The 20,645-nt window shown below is 35.9% G+C and overlaps 1 protein-coding gene across 1 annotated transcript; it reads left to right on the forward strand.

The window, feature by feature from the left end:
* The first annotated feature begins 233 nt into the window (after positions 1-233).
* LOC119039838 (putative selection and upkeep of intraepithelial T-cells protein 1 homolog) lies at positions 234-18,157 on the forward strand. Its single transcript, XM_053655441.1, has 6 exons — positions 234-306; positions 1,358-1,702; positions 6,188-6,469; positions 9,118-9,222; positions 14,644-14,748; positions 18,027-18,157. The coding sequence occupies exons 1-6, from the start codon at positions 234-236 to the stop codon at positions 18,155-18,157; spliced, it is 1,041 nt and encodes a 346-aa protein (XP_053511416.1).
* Positions 18,158-20,645: the final 2,488 nt, after the last annotated feature.

A 20,645-nucleotide genomic window follows, 5' to 3' on the forward strand; every position in this document is an offset into this window, starting at 1 on the left:
CTTTGCTCTCTGGTCTAAGGCAAAGAGCCATGGTAAGAGCACAGGAAGGAAAGATAAAAAGAGATCATCTCATGGGTCTGACATTTGTGGTTTGACTAAGTCATTTGGTTGCATATCAAAAGAAGTTCTCTCGAAAAGGCAGGATTTCAAAATTATCTTCGTGTGTGTGTATTTTACCATGATTCTTGCTGCCTGATCTCACAAATGAAATGCTATCTCATTTTCCAGCTGTGATGGAGCCTTCATTTTCCTATGCATCTGGATACTTTGTGGCCATTCTGCTCATACAGATGGTGCTCACCTCAGGTAGGGACACTTGTTTCTTTTTCATGGTGTGTCACATCAATAAAGAAAGATAACGGAGATAAATGACACTGAAGGAAATGAAGTTTTCTCACTGACATTGCTCAGGTTCCACCTTTTATGTTAAAGTTTTGAGGGTATAAATGAATCTCAAAACAACTTATGATTAAGAAATGCTATTTCAGTGACTGTCTTTCTCAGCCACGAGTCCATGCTGCAGAACTACACTGATGTGCCTTGGAGAAGAGACAGATAACTATGTACTGCCTCCCCCTGGGAGGCTCAAATTCTCACTGGCAAAAATCATAATGAATATATCCCTTATATTTAAGAAAAAACATAATCATTTATGTGACTATAAGTTTAGTTTAGAATTATAAGTTTAGTAGGACCTCAGATAAAGATGTTGGTGTGAGCTGGATCTGTCCACAAAGTTTTCTTTGAGCTTTAAGTCTGATAATTCAGAATCCTTCCAGTGAGAAGGATAAACTGGTCGGCAGAGACAGGAATGACTCTGGTGGAGTTGAAAGGAGCAAAAACTCAGAGTAGGGAAGGAGTTGTGTGACAGTCACCTGTAGCTTCATAAGTCTCTCTCACCCCTTTAGTAAGTATTTACAGAATGTCTAATGTGTACAGGTAATGTTTTACACACTGGGAATAATAAAGAGAAGTTAAAAATGGAATAAGACAAAAGTCTGCAGTTGCATGACTTATATATCAGTGGCCCAGGAAAGAAAATAAAGACAGAAATAAAAATAGCATGTAGTCATATGTAATATGAAGACATGTTTAGGTATGATTAGGGGAAATGTTAAATGGGTGAGCATAACAAATTTCTCCAATGAGTTGCCATTTAAGCTGGGACTTGAGAGACAATGAGGCAGAGACTGGAGTGCTGCTTTCAGAGGGAAGGTACCTCGGAGAGCAGCTAAGTCAGAAAGGACTTGGCGTCAAGAACCAGAGAGAAGGCCAATGGGTCTAGGGCAGAAGGATGTAAGTGAAGCATTCTTCTGTGAGCTTCAAATTAAACTTCGGTCTCTGACTTTATCCACAGAGCAATTCACTGTGAATACCCCCAGCAGACACCAGGTGGTCATGGTAGGTGAACATGCTGAGCTCAGCTGCCAGCTGTTCCCCCCACAGAGTGCAGACCACATGCAGGTGGGCTGGTATCGAGATCACTATCAACCGGTTTCCATTTACAAGAAAGAGGACGAACTCTCCGGAGCAAACATTCATAACTATGAGAATCACACAGTGATCCTGAAAGAGGCCTTGGGAGAGGGCAAAATGACCCTCAGAATCTACAAAGTCAGTGTTTTTGATGGGGGACAGTACCACTGTTTTTTTAAAGATGGTGATACCACTGAAGAGGCCACTGTGGATCTGAAGGTAGCAGGTAATGACAGAGGAGTCATCTTCAGGTTTCCTTGGCAGTGCTGCTCTGGACTCAGGATCCAGAATTCAGGAATGCTGGGCCGTGAGGGAAAGATCTCTTTGCATTTAAAAAAAATTATAACTTTTAAATAAAATGAAATAATATAATTTATAGAAAAATACATAGAATAATATAATTACAAAGATACTTAGTTAACAATTGGTCATAGTTACTTCAGATGAAGTAAAATCTCGTTTGTATTCATCAATGGTGCCATGCACTTTTTTCCATTTCCAAAAACTAAGCATTAAACTCATATTGTCTCATTTGGTTTACATATCTATTCATAAATATAGATAGTATTGTTTTGTGTGTTTTTAAATTTTGCACAATAATATCATTATACACACTCTATTGATATGATTATACTCTCAGTATTTTAGTTTTGTTATTAGTCTATACTTATTTAAATAAATACAATCCATTTTTTAACTGGAGTATTCCATGTCATAAATATGTGACTATTGGTTACGTATGCCCATGTCATTAGACATTAAGGTAGCAGACAATTTTCTGTTTCTTCATTAAACTGTCATGTTTGTGTGCAAGAGTTCTTTTAAGATCAAGGAACATTTATGGCAGCCACATGGACAAAGCCAAAGGGGGTGGGTCTGAGTGTGGAAGGCAGGGAAGAATGGGGTGGGGAGGGGTGTGGTAGGGTGAAAATGGAGACAACTGTACTTGAACAACAATTTTTAAAAAGATACACAGCTGGTAGTTAAGTTGCAAGGGCATTGTGTGCAAATATCTTTAGATTCCTTTGGCAATTGCCCACTAAAATGATCAGATCAATTTATAACGGACTCAAGTCATGTAAAAGCTACATCTACACCAATATGTGGAATTATCATGCTTTTAAACTTCAGCAATTTTTATTTTAGTTTTGGTTTCCCTTATTAGCAATACATTTTTCTTTGTTATATATTGGAGACTAAATTTTTCCTTTTAGATTCTTGTCTGTTTATTATTTTTGCCCACTTTACATTTGAGTTCTTTAATTTATCTTGTCTATTGCTTTTTTTAAAAGCCTTTTTATTATGACATGTTACACAGATATAATTTTGATACTATCAAATTTACAGTCTACCAATATGATTTGTCATTTGTGTCACACTTAAGAAATCCTTTCCTATCTTCATGTTATAAAAACATTTGCTTCTAAAATTTTAAAGGTCTTTTTTCACATTTGGTTACTGACTTATATGGATTTTGCTTTTGTGCTTTTTATGAGTTAATATATAGACTATTCCCAATAGTTGTAAGGTACTTCTGTCATTTACCAAGACCATACCTCTACATGAATCTTCTCATGAGTTTTTTAAAAATTTTTTGTTGTTCAAGTACAGTTGGATCCAATTTACCCCACCACTTTTCCCTACCCCACCCACCCCCACCTCCCATCCTTGAATCCTACCCCCTTATGCTTTGTCCATGGGTCCTTTATACATGTTCCTTGGAGACTCTCCCCTTTTTTTCCCCATTATCCCTCTCCCTTCTTCCCCTTTGGTTACCATCAGTTTGTTCTTTATTTCAATGTCTCTGGTTATATTTTTGCTAGCTTCTCATGAGTTTTTAATTTGATAATGTTTTATGTCACAGTGATCTAATTATCTATATCTAGTACAGAGTGGGTCAAAGTAGGTTTACAGTTGTGAGTACACAAAACACAGTTTATTCTTGTGTCATTATTTATTAATTATTGTTTTATTTTCCATTCAAACAACTGCAAACCTACTTTTGAGCCACCCTGTACAATACTGTTTTAAGTTATTATAGACGCGTGCCTTGGTATATGATAGGGCATATCTTCCAATCTTGCTATCCTTCTTCAAAACTGCTTTAGCCCTTTGTAGTATAAACTGTTATAACAAAATTAAATCTTCTTAGCAAATATGATTGAAATTGAATTGAACTTATTAACTAGTTTAGAGAGATTTGCCATGTTTCTTTATTACATCAGTGAGCATTTACTCAGCCTTCTTTATTTTATTTCAATTTATATTTCAGTTAAATTTGATATGTTTACCCATAGATTTCTTGCAAAATTCGTTAGTCTTTTTTTTTTTTGGATTATGAGTGAGATGGTATTGTTACAAATTTTAATGATTATGGTCGTGATCATCAAAAACTGATTTGTTTTTTAATTTTTTTGTTTTTCTAAAATGTTATTTACTTTTTGAATAAAAACATCGAGATTCAAAATTTTATAATTTAAAGGATGCATGATGAAAAGTTTCCCATATGCTCTCATCTTATAGCTATGAAGTTCACCTCTCACAGGCAGCTAATGTAGTTAGCTTCTTATATATTACTTCCTTAGATATTTTACATTTATATATATAATATGCATAAACATGCTTATGTAGATGCATATTTAAACACACAGACATATAAGTATATATATACACCTATATATAATATTTATATATATCCATATATTTTTAAATAAATGCTATTATATCATATACATTGTTTTACAATGTGCTTTCTTTACTTAATAACATGAACTAAACAAATTACTACTACTATATAATTTTTTTCTATTCCTTCTCTAGTTGCAATGTTTCCCCTTGTGTAGATGTCTCAGAAATTATTTTACCTAACCTTATTAAAGAATATGAGGGCCCTAGCAGGGTGGCTCAGTGAATTGGAGCATCATTCCATGTACCAAATGTTGCAGGTTCAATCCAAGGAACATAACTAGGTTACAGGCTCAGTCTTCCGTCAGGGTGCATGTGGGTGGCAACTAATCAATATTTTTCCCTCTCACATTGATGTTTCCTTCTCTCTTCCTCTTTTTCTAAAAGATAAAAAAGACTATGCAGACTGCTTTCAAGCCAAGATGTGCAAACAGTGCAGTGCTCTAATAATTTAAGTAAACTACACATATGTAATTTCACATGTGTGCAAGAGTTATGTATGAAAAATTTAACATCAGTTTGTTAAATCACACACACACACATCTTTAGGCTTTTAATTAGACTTCATTGAACCAATAGAACAAATTTGGTATAGGGTGGGGTTAATGTATCAGGATCTTCACTTTTTTGAGCCTCTGGGTTCCAATACTTTGTCTTGAAGAAATTCTCTAAAAGAAACTCAGGATCATTAGCTGTCCTCCCCTGTAAGCAAATGTGCAGAGGCAGAAATGGCTAAGCCCTCCCTGAATTCCAATCCTGTCCCTATTCAGGTCCTGCAATTGCTCTTTATCTTACTAGAGCTTTGAGTGAATTTTAGGAGATGCTTTTTTATTTCATCCATATTTGGGTTGTCTTCAGTGGGAAGATGGGTTCAAATTTTCTTATCATCATGACTGACAGCCCAAAACTCTAAACATTATTTTTAGTTTTAAAAATTATATTTATATATTAGTTGTATACTTATCTACTCCCCAAAAGAACTTGGTTCAGGTCCCATGCTCAAAAAGAGATGATACAAATTTCAGAATAGCCAATATAGAGATGGGGATACCCAGTGGAGTTTGATTTTAATTTTGATTAAAAATGTTTTGTTGAAGTGTACTTTATAATCAGTAGAGTGTGAAAGTGTTAAATGTATAGCTCAGTGAATTTTTACACATGGGAACATCCATTAACTCACCCTTCAGATCAAGATATTGATGATTTCCAGCACCCAGAAGGGTACATCTTTTCTTTCAGAGTCAATACCACTCTCCTCCTACCAAAGTAACTATTACTCTAACTTCTATCATGATAGATTAGCTTTGGGTCTTCTGGAGTGTGATGTAAGTGGGGTCATACATTTAAAAACACAATGGCTCATTATTATTCATTTATGTTATTGTAAATAGCAAGTTTGTCCTTTTGCAATTTTTGTACTATTCAACGCTGTGACTGGAGATTTCAGTTACTTTCAGTTTAGGGCTGTTACGAATAACACTACCATGAACATTCTTGGGCATACTTTCTGGTAGGCACTAGCACTCATTGATACTATCATTTCCATGATAGTTGGTGATGTTGAGCATTTTTGCTTGGATTCCATATACTTGTTGGTCATTTCGATATATAGATATATTAAATCAAACACCTCTTCAACTTTTTTTGCCTATTTTAAAAACCAAGTTTTTCTGTCATACTGATTTCTAATATTTTAAAAAATATATTTTGGACTCAACTCCTTTCTTGGATATACTGTAAATGTCTTCCAGTCTGTAACTTGTTTTTTCACTTCCTACATGTCTTTTGGTGAATAAAAATTATTAACTTTCAAAAAGTCTAATTTATCAATCATTTCTTCTGTGGTTAATACTTTTGGTGCTTTGCTAGCTTGAGTTGGATTGGAGAATTATCCCTACCCTAATTGTGGCCATCACTATTAAACTTATGGTATACTCTATCAGCCACAAAGAATGAGTAGGAACAATTATTTCTTAATTCTTGAGTCCACACCAATAATTAATGTCATTTCTCTCTCTTCCTCCAGCTCTAGGCTTAGATATACAGATTAATGTTCAGGTTTATGACACAAAAGAGCTCATTGTGGAGTGTAACTCAGGAGGGTGGTTCCCACAAGTCCAAATGGAGTGGAGAGACAGCAAAGGGAATGTAATTCCAGCCTCATCAAAAATCTTCTCTGAGGATAGAGACGGATTATTGCACCTGAAGATGAGTGTTCTTCTCCAAAACAGCACCCATGGTCCTGTCACTTGCTGCTTGCTTAACCCAGTTACTGGTCAAGAGAAAAGGGCAGGTATTCTCTTACCAGGTGAGTGTTGTGGCTTGGTCCTATCAAGGAAGAATGGTTTTCTTCAGTGTGACAAACTAAAGATTAAATTAAGTGAAACAATAAATGTGAAATTGCTTTGTAAATGGTGAACTGCTATGGACATATAATATTTAAACCGTATTAAGTGTCTGGGAACAAGGAAAACACCAGATGCTAAGGGGGCTGTGTTTAAGAATGGAAGTTATCACAATAATTAGGGGAAAATCTTTTATTCTGTGTGCTTCTCAAGGCTTCAAAAGTGCTATGTGTCATTTGAGTACTAGATCCACTATTTATAGCTTTGTGAACTTGGACATCACTTAACCTTCAAGACCATTGATTTTTCTCATTTGGAAATGGTAACATATATGTTTTCTTTAAATTTTATATTAAATATTTACAAGTAAAATGTCTTTAAAAGACATATAACAATATGCAGAATTAAGATTGATTTAAAAATTATGGATGTCAAGAGTGGACTTTATCACTACCTTGTGAAGAAATAGACAAAGAAGCCAATTATAAAGATCTCACAACCAATAAGTGGTATATCCAAGATTAGATAGCAACCACCAAGGGTGGTTGTGATCAGAGAGCTTAGAGGCGAAAACTGGCGTGTGCACCAGCTTGCAGTGCCCGCGGCATCATGGATGAGATATGAGACAAATTCACATGGACTACCGAGTCCTGTGGAGGAAAAGGGACCTCACGGCTACTCCCTCAAGGTGGGGGAGAGCCTTAGAATGGCCTGGCCACCCTCTCAAGGGGAGAGCATGCTGACCCTTGCCTAGACAGGCTTTTATTGGGTTTAACTTGTGCAGTAATACAGGTACAGCTCATTAATTATTGTCAGGCAGTAAGGATCAAACAGATAGCATACAAAGAACTATTAGGGCTTCTTCTGAGTCAGGGTCTATCAGCTAAAAAGCTACAAGACTTTGGGAAACAAACTCATTTCCTGCCCAGACCTTTATCATGTAACTAAGAGCATTCTTAGCAAAGCAGGCTTTACGGGATTTTGCATATCCTTTCTTAGGCCTGATCACCCAGGGAGCCCACCCTTTCCAGTACAGGGATGCACTACCCTCTGTCATTGTTTCAGGCTTAAGCCAGGCAGAGGAGGCAGATAGCCAAGGAATTCTTGGAGACTTCTCACAGACAGACTTAGGACTCAGGCGTTGTCAAAGTTGAGGGGTGAGGCAAAGCTAAGTAACTTTAATTAGGTCCAGTTCACGAAGACTGAGCATTGGGGAATTACAAAATGTCCTCTTTCCTCATAGTCATGGAAGAATATTTAGAAATTTGATAAATAAATCTTGAAAGCCCCTTTCTCCTGTTCATCAAAACCTCACTTTTCTTGCTTAGGTCTCTTTGTAATTCAAAATTAACTCCCTGACTCAACTCACAAGTTCAATCCTCTCTTTGACTTCATTGGATACTTACTTTTGGTTTCCCTCTCAACCCTACATTTCTATTCTGAGCCATTCATGAATCTTGGACTGGCCAACCTAATTAGTGTTGTTGAAGCTGGTGTGTAAATGAAGAACCTTGGGTCCCATGCCCTTTTCTTGTTAGTTTTTTTTTATTTGAATAGAAGTCTTTCTTAAAATTAAAAAGCAAATTCTGTCCTGGTGATAGCCAAGTAAGGGATAATTGAGATGTTTTAACAATGGACCTGTTAGTTTTACATGTTAATTTTTGTTGTTCCTAAAATCCATGTGTCCATTAAATTCCAATAGTTTGGTGCCAAACCCCTAGGGTAGCCTGATTAACTTCAATTTGTTTTGTTGTTGTTTGCTACATTGAGATTGTTTATTTTGTGTTTTGCATCTGAAAATTACAATATATGAAGAAAATTGCCTATATTATTCTGCAGTTTTTGTTTATTGCCAAGTTCACCTTCTTAATTCCCTCAGGAACAATGCTTTCTCTTTTCACAGTATGTCATACACAAAGCTTTTTAAACCCAGGTCACCAAGGATTGGTAGTAACAATAGAACAAATGCTGACATTGCATTTCCCCTATTTTCTGAACTTTGAGGAGTTTGAGGAGTTCTTTGCTTTATCACCACTCAGAAATTTGTTACTTTTTAAAAAGTATATTTTTATCAGGACATTGGATATTCACTCCTGGGAGAATTTTTCTGTCACATTGGTCCTAACCTACAGGGCATTAAACACTGGCTGTCAGAAAACTTTTTCAGTTTTATTTCTGGAGTTTCAGAGATCTTACATTTTGTTTAAACTTTCTGGAATTTACCAGGGGCACATCTGATCCAGTTCCACAGCCATTGGCTTCCCTCAACCCCCATATATTGTAGTGCTTAGGACCCTGTCCTATAATTTTCCTCATTTCATAGATTTGCCCCCTTACATTCCATTTACATCTGGAATATAAGGAAAAATGTAGAAAGGTATTTCTCCATTCAATCCTGTTCCATTCTCATCCAATAACTACCAAGTCCTGGGCTTTCCCCTAGTCCATCTTCACTGGCCAGTAGCCCTTGTCAGAGCTCGGAATACATAGTATAGAGTGTAATGGGGGCCATAACTGGAGATCCTGATTTTTTCGCAGCAATATTCCATGCCCACTGGAGTTTTATGATCCTGCTGCCATACTTATCAAGACTTTCTGCTCTCTCTTTCAGATATCCTGTTAAAATCGGAGTATAGGTCAACAATATCCAGCATAAATTCATGGGTCTTCGTATATTTAATCATTGTGCATGCTCTTCTGTGTTTCAGATCAAAAGGTATTTCATTCAGATGTTAAATGCTTAGAAAAGGTTCATACAAAACTATGTGAACTTGTATATTAATGTATCACACAGCTATATTTGCCAAAGAGTGTCTCAATGTCTTGAGTTATGCCTCAGGTTAAGCTGCCATCCTCCCTCCTTATGTGGCTCTTCAGGGGTCAAGCACTGTTGCTGCTACAGTGTCTGTCACCACCCAGATCTCCTGATCCCTTCAGAGCTGGCAATGCTCATTTCCCAGCACTTGGAATCTTAATAATAATAATTGTGTCCTCACTCACAGGCAGCCATGGGCAGTTAGGCGTATCACTCAAATTGTTCAGAATATTTTGATAACAAGAGAAAGAGGAAAATACGTGGATCAATAACCAGATCATTAGTCCTCCTGAATCTTCTCTCAATTCTCTTTTGCTCTTCCTATGAAACTATCCTAAATATATTTTCTTTCTTTCCCAACAGAGGTAGGAAATGAAGCCTCAACTTCAGGAAACTGAGAGCAGAGGGCAGTGCAGGTTATCGGATACCCTTGAAAACAACTCCTTAAGTACTTGACTTTAGGAACTTCAGATCATGCAATATAAATAACCGAAGTGGCAGATTATGACATCAAATACTTGGCATGTAAAATATTTCCTGGAAGAAAAGAGCTGTCATACATCCTAGATTCTTCTGGATGGAGGAAGAGGAGGGTTGGGAGATTTACAGCTCAAAAGACAAAGCGCCTTTTGAGAACTCTCATGACAGTAAGATTTATATATGATTCAGGAAACATAAGTCTAAAAAAGAACAGAAAATTCAACTTGCTCAGCCCTCTACCCAATTTATAAATACCTCTATAATTTTGAATTATTATACTTACCATGTATTAGCATATGTGATACATGATTCGTAGTAAATATCTTACTAACTTATCTAAACCACCCTATATGATACATTGTACTTATTTTCAACATTTCTTCAAATGAAGAAATTAAAGATTAGAATTTTGAGGCACATTGTTCAAGCTCAAACCACTTATAATGGTAGAGCCAGAATTGGAACCTAGATGTTTCAGATGCTTAACACTTTGCACCAACCATCATGCTCTTCTTCCTGTTGTATGGATATCAAGACCATCCTTACATTCTTGCTGATGCAAAGGTCACTAACTCATTAGACAGTTTAACTTATTCATTCATTTATTCAACAAATTTATATTGAGCATCTCCTAGATACCAGTCACTGTTCTAGATAATGGCAATGCACTAATAAAGGAGGGAGCCAAAAGCCTTTGCCTTCATAGGTCTTATTTCTATTGCAACAGGAGAAAATTCTTTTTGGAATTTTCTTGTTGGTAATTGCTGGTATTTTTTTTTTACTTAACAAACATACAGTAGTTTTCTTTCTCTGACTTATTTTTGACTTTAAAATGTTTTCCATTTTTCAATTACTGTTGACATACAATATTACATTACTTTCAGATGTACAACCAAATGATTAGACATTATAAACTTACTAAGTGATCACCCCAATAAATCTAGTACCCATCTGACACCAAACATAGTTATTATAATATTATGAACTCTATTTCATATGCCACACTTTAAATCTCTGTGACTATTCTGTAACTACTAATTTGTACTTCTTAATCCCTTCACCTTTTCAACCCCCTAAACCTCTCTCTGATCTGGCAACCATCAAAGCATTCTCTTTACCTATGACTGTATTTTTGTGCAGCTTATTTATTTGTTTCTTAGATCTATTTTGTCTGGTATAAGTATTGCTACCCCAGCTTTTGCTTATTTTTTTCCATTTTCATGAAATATCTTTTCCATCCCTTTACTTTGAGTCTCTGTGTGTTTGTCTATCTGAAGTTAGTCTCTTGTAGGCAGCATATGTAAGGATCTTGTTTTGTTATCCATTCAACTTCCGTAAGTCTTTTGGTTGGAATATTTAATCCATTTGCATTTAGAGTACTAGTTGATATATATGCATTTATTGACATTTTATTATTCATATTTCTGATTTTTGTATTTTTTTACCATTTTACATAATTAATACTGGTTTGGTGGTGATGAACTCCTTTAGCTTTTTCTTATCCAGGAAGTTTTTTATCTGTTCTTTGATTCTAAATGATAGTTTTGCTGGATAGAGTAATCTTAGTTGTAGGATTGGCTTTTCATTACTTTTAATATGTCTTGCCAATCCCTTCTGCCTGCAAAAGTTTCTACTGAGAACTGCTTTTCTCTTGCTGATTTTAAGATTCTCTTTTTGACTTCAATGTTGCATTTTAATTATGATGTGTTTTGGTGTGGGCCTCTTTGGGTTATCTTGTTTGGGACTTTCTGCTTTTCCTGGACTTGTATGTCTATATCCTTAACCATATTAGGGAAATTTTCTGTTATTATTTCTTCAGATAGGTTTTCAATCCCTTGCTCTCTCTGTTCTATTTCCTGTACCTCCATTATGCGAATGTTGGTATTCCTTAAGTTGTTTCAAACATTCTTTAATTTTTCTTATTTATTGATTTTTTTTCTTTTATCTCTTCTGATAGTGTTTTCTGCTTACTTGTCTTCCAAACCTCTGATTTGACCCCGTGTTTCATCTACTTCATTGTTTATTCCTTGTACTGTATTCTTCATTTAAGTTAGTATATTCCTCATTTCTGACTGGATCTTTTTTATGTTTGTAATCTCCATTTTTATGTTCGCTATCTCTTTGTTGAAGTTCTCACTAAGTTCATCTACTCTTCCCTAAGTTCCTTGAGCATTCTTATAACCAGCATTTTAACTCTGCATCTAGTAGATTGCTTGTCTCCTTTTTTTTAGTCTTTTTCTGAAATTTTGTTCTGTGCTTTCATTTAGGGCACATTTCATTGTCTTTTCATTTTGGCAGCCTCCCTATGTTTGTTTCTATGTATTAGGTAGAGCTGCTACATCTCCTGAGTTTGGTAGAGAGGTCTTATATAGCAAGTGTCTTGTAGGGTCCAGTGGCACAGCCTCCCCGTCCCCTGAGCTGGGCACTTCAGGGGTGCCCTTTCACCCCTTCACCCCTTCACCCCTTCACCCATTGGACTGTATAAACCCTCTTGTTGTAGTTGAGCCTTCATTACTCTTAGCATGTCAGTGGGAGAGATTTTCCCCCACACCATTTAGCTGTAAGGATTGGCTGTGACCACCATGGTGGATCAGATGTGCAGAGGCCAACCTCACAGAAGAGAACTCACTTAAGCATGTCTATGGTGCCTGCAGAATTTACTCCTTGAGTATGTCCTTAGTGGAGGTGCTTTGATATGATCTGAAGATTTCTACTAAATGTACTTGTACCAGGAGGTACAGGCCAAGGACAGTTGCTACCTGTGCCCTGCCCGGGGCCACCCGATTTGAGCTACAAAGAGATCTGCAGATGGCTGCTATTCGTTCTGGGCTTGCAGGTGCTGATATGAAGTCATGCTGTAAACCAAAGGCCAGCTAGTGCTAGTGCTGGTCCTGGTGACCCTTAGTGAGAAGTATGTGGCATGCCAAAGCCAGATGCTGCATGTTTGAGAGTTTTTAGTAAAGTCTGAACTATGAGCCAAGATAAGCCACTTGAAGGGAAAAGCTGCTAGAGTGAGGCAGTCTCAGGTAATCAACAGGGTGGATAAACTGTGAGACAGGTTGATGAAGATTCAGATATGGTACACACCTCCTGATCTGTGAAGGGAGATCCCAGAAAAGGAACAATGGCCTCTGCCAGCACTTCTATCTGGGAAAAAGTTGCCTTTCCAGCTCTGATCAGGTTGCCAGACAACTTGGTTTCTTTCCATATGTGTCTGATGCCTCAGTGCTAGAACTGAAAGTGAGTGAATCTGAATAAGTCTGTGTGGGGGCCCTTTACTAGAAATGCCTGGGACTCCACAAGCCCTCCTTTTCACTCAGCCTTCGTACCCAATGGCTTTTACAGCCACAAGTTATGGGGACTTCTCTTGCTGGGATGGGGGCTGGTGTGGACTGAGACCCCTTGCTCCTCATGAGGGACCTCTGCAGCTGAGATATCCCTCCAGTATTTATCCACCACATGTGAGTATGGGACCAGCCACTTCTGTGTCTCTGCTCCCTCTACCGGTCTCTGTAGGGCTTCTTCTTTATACCCTTACTTGTAGGATTTCTATTCAGCTAGATTTCAGGTGGTTTGAATGATGGCTGTTCTATAATTTAGTTGTGATCTTGATGTGTTTGTGAGAGGATTTGGGCACTGCAGTTACCTACACCACCATCTTGACTGGAATCTCTTCTATCTAACTTGTTTTACTTAGCATAATACTCTAGATACATCCATGTGGAAACTAAAAACAACATAAATGAATAAACAAAACAAAACAGAAACAAACTCATAGATACAGAATACACACTGATGGGTACCAGATGGAAGAAGATGGGGGAATGGAGAAACAAGGTGAAAGAAATTAAACAGTACAAATTGCCAATTATAAAATAGTCATGGTATGTAAAGAACAGCATAGGAAATATAGTCATTTTTTACTATATTAGTTGTAGGATTTATTTTTATTGTAATATTTATGGTACCAGATGGGCACTAGACTTACTGTAGTAATCACTTTGTAAGGTATGTAAATGTCTAATCACTATGCTGTATACCTAAAACTATTATAATGCTGTATGTCAACTATAATTTAAAAATAAAAACAAACAAATAAACAAAGAGCAAAAACAGAACAGAAACAAAACCCATGTTCCCTTCTACATCTTCTTCATCTAATCCAACTATTCATAGTTATTTTCCTCACATTACATGAATTATCCAACAATCTTGTGATTTTCCTCTAGGAAGGTTATAAATTGGCAATTGAATCTTTTCTTTAAACTAGCTAACATAGGAAATCATGGTTTAATAAGAAGAGTTGTCCAGCCTTGAAATGATCTTTCTCACATTGCAGTATGCTCCCCAGAAAGTAAGTATTCAAGCAAAGATTGTCTAAATAGCAGAAATGCTGTAGAGAAGAGTGTAGTGTTATAATGTAAGACCTTTAAAATTCCTGGCTTCCAAGGCACTTTTGTTTTCTTAGCTAACTTAGAGTTTCCAAAAACTACCACTTTGTTGGCCCTATCAAATTTAGACCCTTAAATATTCATAAATTATAGTGACCAGAACCCTGTTCTTTCAAGATCTTATGTCCTGATTACATGCTACACAATGTGGGGAGAAGTAGTAAGAAGAGATCATTCTCCCTGACCCTGCTCTATTGTCAGCCTGAATGACTGTGAGCCCTGATCCCCAGCTGTATGTTCACCTACAAACCTGCTTTTTGTCCCTGAACTCACACATATGTTGAATAGCTCTGGGTAAACATGGCAATGAGACCTTAAAAAAAAGTTCCATGCCTCCAGCATGTTCGTTGTTATTCCAATGTAACCCTGAAGTCCTCTTTCTCTTTTTCAGTTGTGCGAGATAAATATCCTATTCTTTTTGAAATTGTGTTTGAGTGTTTACCAATCCTGATGCATGCTAGCATCCTGCCTGTCTACTGGAAATTATGGAATAGAGGTAAGTGGAACTTGAAAAATGGGTTTTTCAGGTCATCTTTTCTCTGGTTGGTGCCCTCTTTACTAGGAGGTAATTAAATAAATCTGGGTGGCTTTTGTAGCAGCAACAGGTGAAAAAGTCAGACTTTAGGTGACATGTCAGAGTGTTCATATTCTTTTTTCTGAACTGATAAAGGTCCAGAGTTTTAGGCTGTACTGATGGCTGTATATCTGCCATCAGTACTTATGGTGATAGTTATTTGTTCACCAAGGGAAAATATATATTTCTTCAGGTATCATGAATATTCAAATTTATTCAGAATGAGTCCAGACACTCATTTACAAAACACAATTAATGATGTTGCTAACCTATAAGTTGCCTCCAAAGCTGTGATTCAAAAATATTTTTGAATTATAGATCTTCGAGAATTTAATGAAGAAATCCAAAAGCATAATTTTACTTATTTTATTTTCTATCCATTTCAATGCTATTGAAAGCTATCATTTTACCCTCTTGACCATATATTTAGATGCCATTTAGAAGTGTGATTATACTATATCATGTACCTTATTATGATAGTCTCTGAAAATTTAGCAATACCTTTTATTTATTTGTGGCCACTGAGAAGTATTTATATAGGAAAAGGACTAAGTAAGCAAAAGGACCACTTTATTATTTGTTAGGGCTTTTCCAAATCTCTATATATTTCTAAATTGGCCCCAAACAAAGTCCATTACCTATATTTGAGCCTCCAGTTACAAAACCAAGACTCAAATCTTCAGGATTATCTAGAAAGTAGTAAGAATAAGTAAGAATGTATACGATGGAATTCTTTTTCCAAAAGTATGGAAAAGACTGAATACCATAAACTGCTCTCTGAAAACAACATATGTGCTGCAACATCTATCTATCTATCTATCTATCTATCTATCTATCTATCTATCTATCATCTATCTACCATCAATCTATATTATCTACCAACCATTATTTTCAAGTTATTTTTGAGCTACTGAGAAGCATTGCTAAAGGAAAATCTTCAGACAGAGGAAAGTAATACCAGAAGGAAATGAGGACTTTAGAAATTAAGGAAGAGTAAGAGAAATGGTAAACGTCTCACTAAATCTATTAGAATAGTCTTCTCCTCTTAAAGTTCCTAAAACCCCCAAGTGGGCCATTTCTCTTCATGTTGTTCTATCATGTGGCCCTGGACACAGGGACAGACATAGGAAAAAAAACAGCAAAGTGGGTGTCTTAGTGCATTCAGGGTACCATAACAAAAGCCACAGATTGGATAGCACATAAACAGCAGAACTGACTCAATTATGACAAGAGATAAAATGGCTAAAATTATAAAAAGAAAAAGGAAATTATTAAAAATACACAATAAAATTAAAACGAAAGAAGAACGGATATATGTAGATAGAACAGAAAGGTCAAGTAAGCACAAAATAATGTTAGAGAATTGAAACATCAATAAACAAAGGGAATAAATGATCTATTGAATATTAAATACAATTATTTTCAGACAGAATATGTTAAAAATTAAAATCTAATTATGTGTTTTTGGCAAGAAAAACATTAAAGCATAAGTATAACTTATTAAGTGCAAAGTAAATGAATACATACTCAGAAAAATTTTTTAAAGTATCTTGAAATACCTCAATAATGTTTAGTTCCATGGAGTTACATATTATGATCATTGAAGATTTTAACTCTATGTTATGGAAGCTTCACAGGAGGTTATTATAATTATTGTTTTATATAGTATTATTTATTTATACTTATCTATATATTTATAATTTTAAAATTTTTTTCTTTCTGGCATGTCAGACTTTTTCAAATGTGCTGTATGTCTAATGTTACTTTTTTAAAAAATTATTTTCTATCCTGCAGATATTTTCTAGCTTGTCTCTTTTCATTTTTGAAACATACATATGTATTTTATAAGATTCTGTCTCATATTTGAAATACCTAAAATTACTTATTAACTGTTTCTGACTTCTGCTTAATGTTGTCTTTGTAGTTCTAATTATTTATTTTTTAAGTACTTTTCTTTTTTTTTTTTGTTCAAATACAATTGTCTCTACTTTTCTGCCACCTCTCCTGCCCACCCCACCCTTCCCTACACCCCACCCTTGAATCCTGCCTCCTTTGGCTTTGTCCATGGGTCCTTTATACATGTTCCTTGGCGACCTTTCCCTTTCTTTCCCCCATTATTCTCTCTCCCCCTTGTTACTGTCTGTTCTTTATTTCAATGTCTCTGGTTATACTTTGCTTGCTTATTTTGTTGATTAGGTTCCAGTTACAGGTGAGATTATGTGGTATTTGTCTTTCACTGCCTGGCTTACTTCACTTAGCATAATGCTCTCCAGTTCCATTTATGCTGTCTTGAAGGGTAGGAGCTCCTTCTTTCTCTCTGCTGTATAGCTCTAATTCTTTTCATGGATATTTAATAAGAGGCTACCATGTGCCAGGTCCATTTCTGAATGTTAGGTATTTAACAATGAGCAAAAAAAAAAAATGTAACTACCTTCTGGAGCTTACAATTTAGTGAGAATGTTTTGCATTAATGAAATGAAAACTACTGTCTCTAAATTCCATATTGGTCCTTCTGGGGTCTCATCACAATGACAGCACTTTAAAGATTTGAATTTAGTAATCAGTTTGTCCATTCGTTACTTAAGTGGATTGAATCTGAGCTCCTTCAATATCATGATCATATCCAGTGCACACTGCATATTCAGATTTTGTACTCTTCCACTGAGCTGCAATTACAAACAATGCTGTTTTATCCAGATACTCAGAGATGCAATTTCTTTTTTTTCTATGACACTTCTAGAACATTTTGCCTGTACAGCTCATAACCAAGGGTATGAGAGTGAATGAAAATGTGCTCTCAGTTGCCTATGGACACATGAGTAGATGCCTCACAGTTCTCACACTCATGGCTCAACCCAAATTCCATGCACCTCTGGCTCATGTAAACTACCAAGTCTTACCCAGTCATAAACCTGAGTTGCTTTCCAAAGTAGGCCCAGAATAAAAACAAAACAAAACAAGTAAATGAGGGCTAGGAGGCAGATTTCCCTTTGTCAGTCCTCCTTTTGCCCCCTGTTAATTGGGATACATCTTCTTTATTTTTGCATTATTTCTGGGGTGAGGGAAGGCGGGAAGTGGGCAAGTGGAGAAAAAACTAGGACATCTGTAATAGTGTAAACAAAAATAAAAATAAAGTTAATAATGAAGAATAAAATATATGATTATATATATATTTTTTTTAATTTCTCTCTCTTTTCCAGTCTCTATTTTGGATGGCTTAGCCCCATTCTATAGTAGTTGGATGTATGATATGTTTGTGATCCTGACCACACTGATCATATTTTTCACCATACTCATTTTTTCCCTATTTTATACCCTGAAAGGTAAGTGAGATAACAAGGGTAGGAATTCTAATAACGTTATCACCCAAACCTCCTCCTAAACCCATTGTATCTAAAATTTCTATTATGGGGTCAAATAAGCTCTAGAAAATATGGCATCTTGGGTTACCCACATTTCTATTCTCCATCAGCAAGTAGAACAAGGACATTTCAGGATTTACCTCATGCCTTGCTAAGTGCTCATTGCACTAAATTCCAAAATCTTTCTTCACTGATAAATGAACACAAATATGGGAATAGAGGCTTTACCACTTACATTAAAAACTCAGTGGCACCAGAGAAAGACCTCAGCCCAACTATGCCCAGCTGTTGACTAGTAATTAAATGTTGGAAGTTTGCTGCAGATTCACAAGAAAGATTCCCTTTGACATTTCAGTTGAACTTTTCCTTCAAATAAAACTTGTAATATGGTAATAAAGGTACATGTATATAGGGTGGGGTACCATCCTATTTATATCATAAATAACTCCCATGTAAGAATCAATATGAGCAACAAGAGAGAGCAGGTACAATAGCGTAAGAGCTAGAGCAACACATGCTGACTTAGTTTATACTTTCTGAATGCTGTGACTCTAAACCCTAATTAATAATCAATCACTGTACTTGTCTGGGACTAATAAATTGATGTGGTCCATTTAAGGACATGGGGGGGTTACATAGTGAGAAAAAATGGAGACTACATCTAAGCTTCATACTCTGCTCTTCTATGCCTATGAATACAATTTTTAAAGAAAATTCCACTTAATGTAACTTTACTCGTTTTGCTTGAAGTTTAATATTTCATTCCAGAGATGTTTTCCTATCATGTGGGTCATAGATACCTAAATTTTTATCTTTTTTGTAAGCATTTACTTCCATTCTAAATATTTGGAATAACAAAAGGTAAAGATATTTGGGCAGAGTTACAGAATCTGAATTCTTGCATGTCATTATTTACTATCCATTTATAACACCAACAATATTCCCAAAGGAAATGATGACTCTAGATATGAGTAAGGAAATTACCACCTCTTAGTATTAAAAACTTTCTTCAAAAAAAGTTAACTTCAATAAGTGAATACTGGTCTTACTGCTATTTAAATTTAAGTTAAGCTTCAGCTCATAAACTAAAATGGTACCAAATAACTTAGATCAGTAAGTCTAGCAGAGACTTACCCTATTGACTTGATGATTCTTATTATGAAAGAAGAATCATTCAAATAAAGCAAGCTATCAGAAAGAAAATCAGAACAAGGGAACGAAAGGTCGGACAAATGTGTGTTTGCCCCAAGAGAGGTTTATACTTAGGCTCTGCTTCTGGCCAGAGATGATAATAAAGACACAAGTACAGGGACATGTAGCGTACCATCCAAACATTGAGCAATTTTTATGTAATAGTTGCATGCCAACAGGAAAGAGCAAAATAACAGCATAACATCCAAAGAAGGGCTGTACTCATTCCAATACAGGCTATTAGACAGGGGTTTCCCTTCTGTCTGAAAAAGAATCAAATTCCAAATTGGTCATAATTTGGTGGTGTCCAAGTATCTACTAATGCCCTAAGCCCTTAAATCAGGGGTTTTCTTTTTTGAGAGGGGCCAAAGTGTGTGTCTTGTTTTGGCTTGTTTCCAAATCAAGCAATTGTACAGGTACAGGCTTCCTTTTCTAGAACTGTGATTGCCCAATAAATGAGTCATAGCTGGGATATCTGAGTTAACATTCTACTTCTAAACCATATTATTTAACTTCCTGAACAGATATATTCTAAATACCCCAGTGTGAATTTGAACTATTTCTGTCTTGAGACAGACTCTAGCCCCCTTTTCTACATAGTATACTCCACGCTTATTTTAGGCAGTTCTCAAATGTTGTGGTTTGCTGTATATTTAAGCCAATATCATTACTTTTCTATATGGTCCTTTTCACCCACCCAAAGCTTCTTAAATGACACATGTACTTTACAAAAAATGATTGTTGATACTGGTTTCTGATCTAGAATTTGACTCTACAAAACATTAATATCAAAGGCTTTTTCTTTCCCCAATTTTGTTCTGTCTAGAAAATATAAATTTTGAGCTTGATCTTCAGTGTCCTGTGAATGTCAATGAGCACCATCCTGGCCTCTGCTGTACACTCCCACCATAATTTAACTTTAATTAGACTCACACCTTCCATGTGCCTTCTGTAAGAACACTCACTGCTTTCTTCACAGATTATCAACAATTATGGATATCCAAATACTTGTCTGAAACAGAGGACACTTGAGGACAGTGGAACGGTGATATAAAACTTTGAGGAAAAGGCAATTTGGACCAAGAATCTGGACTTTTGTGTTGAACCAAATAATTGCCAATGTGTAAGAGCAAAATAAAACTACTTATAGATATTTTTTAGTCTTGGAGTATATTTGTTACATATGTGTCTTTCTTGAAAATGTACATGAGAAATTACCTAAGCTAAATGCAATTGCACCATAATTAAGATGATAAGCAAGGGGAA

Source organism: Artibeus jamaicensis, unplaced genomic scaffold, assembly GCF_021234435.1.
Source record: "Artibeus jamaicensis isolate MK-2021 breed Jamaican fruit bat unplaced genomic scaffold, CSHL_Jam_final scaffold_1019, whole genome shotgun sequence".
NCBI lineage: Eukaryota > Metazoa > Chordata > Mammalia > Chiroptera > Phyllostomidae > Artibeus > Artibeus jamaicensis.

Excerpts from the sequence above, each read along its gene's own strand:
- LOC119039838 (XM_053655441.1), top strand. The coding sequence starts at position 234 with ATGGAGCCTTCATTTTCCTATGCATCTGGATACTTTGTGGCCATTCTG. Across the intron at positions 307-1,357 it reads ACAGATGGTGCTCACCTCAG|AGCAATTCACTGTGAATACC; the intron begins GTAGGGACACTT and ends CTTTATCCACAG. Across the intron at positions 9,223-14,643 it reads TCTGTGTTTCAGATCAAAAG|TTGTGCGAGATAAATATCCT; the intron begins GTATTTCATTCA and ends TCTCTTTTTCAG.